Raw genomic sequence first — 5,197 nt, 5'->3', positions numbered from 1 at the left:
AAAGCATTAAACAACTGAAGTTCAGGCAACAATACACCATTTATGTTTACCTGTGGACTTAGAAAAAGTTGAGAGCGCTGTGCATTCCCAGGTCTATTGTGGCGTTATTTTTAATTTCCGACAAGTAGTGTAATCATTAGAAATGATGTGAATAGTGAGAAGAACAAAATGAGGTAGGTTATTACCACGTAGTGTGTAATGGCTTAAACTATAATAAAACAAAAAAAATTACTTAAAATACCTAAGTTTACCCCAAAAGATCCCTAAAACGAGCAAACTTAGCCTAGATACCGAAGTTTAAGGGCAACCCCAACCCGCCCACACCCTAAATACCCCTGAAACTTTAAAATTGCTTAAAAAACGTGGGGAAAAAAAACAGAATCCTTTAAATAAATCACGAAATTATACGAAGCCCCCAAAAAACACACACAAACACAAATCCCTAAATTCTCACCCTAAAAACCCTAAAAAAAAACTAAAAATTACCGTAAAATTCGGGGAAAAACTTACAAAAAACACCAAAAATCTTAAGAGGAAAACGTGGGAGACTCAGTGCAGTGACCACGGGGATCCATATTTCCCTTAATTTCTCCCTTATTTCAGATCCCCCGCGGCGCCTCAGGGTCCCCAGGAGCTCACCATGGATGCAGGGAACAGGTGTACTGGGGGCGGCCTCCGGGGTGGGGAATTACTTGGGAAATTTGCGAAAAAACAAGATTTCTAGGCAGTGTGGTCTTGATCTTGATCTTGATGGTACGGGTGGCACAGGATCACTCCTGAGCCAGGCCTTTGGATCGGCAACTCCTGTAGAAAGGGGAAAAAAAAGAGAAACGAACAGCATCCTCTATCCTAATTGTTCATACACCTGGCACGCCACATTCTCTCTCCCACTCTTCCTCCTCTTGTTACCACCCATTCACGCTCATTTTGATTCCTACCAGCCATTCTTATCGCCCACACAACTTGCAATCCATTCCTGTCTGTCATTCTCATGCATCTCTTCCTCCATTTGCTTCCACTTTCATTCCACAGGTACACCTTCCTTGCTATTCTTGCATCATCCATTCTCTCAAGCCTAATCTTGTACCTAAGTGTGGCTTTTGTCAGTCTTTCTCTGAAGGTGCTCCATCCCATGTCACCTCTCAAGGCTTCAACTGCTGTGCACCTCGGTGCACTCAGTGCCATCCTTGCTACTTTGTTCTGGCCCACTTCTAACTTATCAATTTCACTTTCATTCCATGCAATCACATCCATACCATACATTATACATGGCACAGCCACACTCTTCCACACTTCTCTCAACACATCATACTTACTTGCTCTCATCCTTGCCGCGCTTCCCAATCGACCTACCCACTGGTTTACCATACTTATCTTTTCATTCTTTGCCTTTGCACACCCACTAGGACTCATCCACATCCCTAAGTACTTGTATTCTTGCACCTGTCTCAACTCATTCTCTCCAAGTCTCCATACCACATTACTTTCATCCTCTGACCTATTCACAATCATTACTTTGCTTTTCTCACTGCTAAACCTTACTCCAAAGTCTTTACCATAGCCATCCACTACATCCAACAAACTTTGAAGCTCATCTGCCGATTCACTCATAACAACTACATCATCTGCGTAAAGGAGCAGATGTAAACACGAGATCTTGATCTTGATCTTGATGGTACAGGTGGCACAGGATCACTCCTGAGTCAGGCCTTTGGATCGGCAACTCCTGTAGAAAGGGGGAAAAAAAAAGAGAAACGAACAGCATCCTCTATCCTAATTGTTCATACACCTGGCACGCCACATTCTCTCCAGAAACTCTTTCACCGCCTCAATCATCCTTTCATTCGCCTCTCTACACAGTCCCAGCAACAACACCATCCACTCTTTTCCTGTCTTCTCCACTCTTTCATTCCTATCATGCCCTAACTCAGTCAGTATCACTTGCATCATCTCATTCCTGTCTCTGGCATACTGCACACACTCCAGCACCACATGTTCCACCGTCTCATCCTCTCCCATGTCACACATCTGGCACACTTTGCTGCGGGACTCAGACCACCTGTAACTCCTTGCATTCACATCCATACACTGTGCCCTCGCTTGGAAGAGAAGATCACCGCCCAGGCTTCCATCATACCACCTTTCATACCTCGGGGCCTCTTTCTCCTTGTACCATTCCAGGGTCTTCTTTCTTTCCATCTCATTCTTCCATTCATTCAGTCCCACACATTTCACTTCTTTGTCTATCTCATTCTTCCATTTTCTCACATCCCATTCGGCTCCCACTCTGCCTCCTCTTGTTACCACCCATTCACGCTCATTTTGATTCCTCCCAGCCATTCTTATCGCCCACACAACTTGCAATCCATTCCTGTCTGTCATTCTCATGCATCTCTTCCTCCATTTGCTTCCACTTTCATTCCACAGGTACACCTTCCTTGCTATTCTTGCATCATCCATTCTCTCAAGCCTAATCTTGTACCTAAGTGTGGCTTTTGTCAGTCTTTCTCTGAAGGTGCTCCATCCCATGTCACCTCTCAAGGCTTCAACTGCTGTGCACCTCGGTGCACTCAGTGTCATCCTTGCTACTTTGTTCTGGCCCACTTCTAACTTATCAATTTCACTTTCATTCCATGCAATCACATCCATAACATACATTATACATGGCACAGCCACACTCTTCCACACTTCTCTCAACACATCATACTTACTTGCTCTCATCCTTGCCGCGCTTCCCAATCGACCTACCCACTGGTTTACCATACTTATCTTTTCATTCTTTGCCTTTGCACACCCACTAGGACTCATCCACATCCCTAAGTACTTGTATTCTTGCACCTGTCTCAACTCATTCTCTCCAAGTCTCCATACCAGATTACTTTCATCCTCTGACCTATTCACAATCATTACTTTGCTTTTCTCACTGCTAAACCTTACTCCAAAGTCTTTACCATAGCCATCCACTACATCCAACAAACTTTGAAGCTCATCTGCCGATTCACTCATAACAACTACATCATCTGCATAAAGGAGCACACATACTTTATCATTCCCCACACTTACCCCTACATTCATTCTTCTCATCCTGGCTGCTAGCTCCTCTGTATACAGGCTAAAAAGGGTTGGTGACAATATACAGCCCTGCCTAACTCCTCTCTCACTCTTCACCCAGTCTGTTTCTATGTCTCCTAGCCTGTATCTAGCTCTTGTGTCCACATACATACTTTGCACTACGTTAACGAGGGAACTGTTGTCTTGATCTTGATCTTGATGGTACAGGTGGCAAGGATCACTCCTGAGTCAGGCCTTTGGATCGGCAACTCCTGTAGAAAGGGGGGAAAAAAAAGAGAAACGAACAGCATCCTCTATCCTAATTGTTCATACACCTGGCACGCCACATTCTCTCCAGAAACTCTTTCACCGCCTCAATCATCCTTTCATTCGCCTCTCTACACAGTCCCAGCAACAACACCATCCACTCTTTTCCTGTCTTCTCCACTCTTTCATTCCTATCATGCCCTAACTCAGTCAGTATCACTTGCATCATCTCATTCCTGTCTCTGGCATACTTCACACACTCCAGCACCACATGTTCCACCGTCTCATCCTCTCCCATGTCACACATCTGGCACACTTTGCTGCGGGACTCAGACCACCTGTAACTCCTTGCATTCACATCCATACACTGTGCCCTCGCTCGGAAGAGAAGATCACCGCCCAGGCTTCCATCATACCACCTTTCATACCTCGGGGCCTCTTTCTCCTTGTACCATTCCAGGGTCTTCTTTCTTTCCATCTCATTCTTCCATTCATTCAGTCCCACACATTTCACTTCTTTGTCTATCTCATTCTTCCATTTTCTCACATCCCATTCGGCTCCCACTCTGCCTCCTCTTGTTACCACCCATTCACGCTCATTTTGATTCCTACCAGCCATTCTTATCGCCCACACAACTTGCAATCCATTCCTATCTGTCATTCTCATGCATCTCTTCCTCCATTTGCTTCCACTTTCATTCCACAGGTACACCTTCCTTGCTATTCTTGCATCATCCATTCTCTCAAGCCTAATCTTGTACCTAAGTGTGGCTTTTGTCAGTCTTTCTCTGAAGGTGCTCCATCCCATGTCACCTCTCAAGGCTTCAACTGCTGTGCACCTCGGTGCACTCAGTGCCATCCTTGCTACTCTATTCTGGCCCACTTCTAACTTATCATCTTGATAGTACATGATCTTGATAGTACATGATCTTGATCTTGATCTTGATGGTACAGATGGCTCAGGATAACTCTTGAGCCAGGCCTTTGGATCGGCAGCTCCTGTAGAAGGAGGGAAAAAAAAAAAAAAGAGAAACGAACAGCATCCTCTATTCTAATTCATCCTACATCTAGCACGCTACATTCTCTCCAGAAACTCTTTCACGGCCTCAATCATCCTTTCATTCGCCTCTCTACACAGTCCCAGCAACAACAGCATCCATTCATTTCCTGTCTTCACTCTTTCATTTCTATCATGCCCTAACTCAGTCAGTATCACTTGCATCATCAGATTCCTGCCTCTGGCATACTTCACACACTCCAGCACCACATGCTTCACTGTCTCATCCTCTCCCATGTCACACATCTAGCACATTTTGCTGCGGGACTCGGACCATCTATAAGTCCTTGCATTCACATCCATACACTGTGCCCTCGCTGATTTCCAAACCACTTTATTACCATCTTAACACACTTCTTCCCCCACCTTCTTTATTGACTTTCTTATTTTTTCTATCATAAACTCTATATTTGTCAATCCCGGTCATGATATATATATATATATATATATATATATATATATATATATATATATATATATATATATATATATATATATATATATATATATATATATATATATATATATATATATATATATATATATAGATAGATAGATAGATAGATAGATAGATAGATAGATAGATAGATAGATAAAGATAGATAGATAGATAGATAGATAGATAGATAGATAGATAGATAAATAGATAGATAGATAGATATAGATAGATAGATAGATAGATAGATAAATCAATAGAGAGGAGAGAGAGAGAGAGAGGGAAGGGTATGAGAAATGTAGAAACAAAGAGGGAGTAGAAATGGGGAGGCAGACATGGAATAGGGTAAAGAAAATTGGTGTGGTTTAATTTAAACGTCAGTTCAA

The 5,197-nt window shown here is 43.0% G+C and overlaps 1 protein-coding gene across 10 annotated transcripts in view; it reads right to left on the bottom strand.

Annotated features, from left to right (window-relative positions):
- The window catches only part of LOC135114901 (uncharacterized), an 18,737-nt gene extending 15,492 nt beyond the window's left edge, over nt 1–3,245 (bottom strand). For 9 of the 10 annotated variants that reach the window (XM_064031150.1, XM_064031148.1, XM_064031147.1 and 6 more), the window contains exons 1-2: nt 1,557–3,245; nt 640–804 (exon numbers count right to left, since the gene is read on the bottom strand). In XM_064031150.1, the coding sequence (XP_063887220.1) occupies nt 1,774–3,222 (1,449 nt within the window). In that variant the 5' untranslated portion in view covers nt 3,223–3,245 and the 3' untranslated portion in view covers nt 640–804; nt 1,557–1,773. Of the gene's footprint in view, nt 1–510; nt 805–1,556 lie in introns of all 10 variants that reach the window. The other variant, XM_064031152.1, reaches the window with a different exon arrangement.
- Nucleotides 3,246–5,197: the final 1,952 nt, after the last annotated feature.

The sequence above is a fragment of the Scylla paramamosain genome, chromosome 28, assembly GCF_035594125.1.
Source record: "Scylla paramamosain isolate STU-SP2022 chromosome 28, ASM3559412v1, whole genome shotgun sequence".
In the NCBI taxonomy this organism is placed as follows: domain Eukaryota; kingdom Metazoa; phylum Arthropoda; class Malacostraca; order Decapoda; family Portunidae; genus Scylla; species Scylla paramamosain.
Note: the sequence above shows the minus strand (reverse complement) of the source record. Positions and strands in the feature narration are given on the sequence as shown.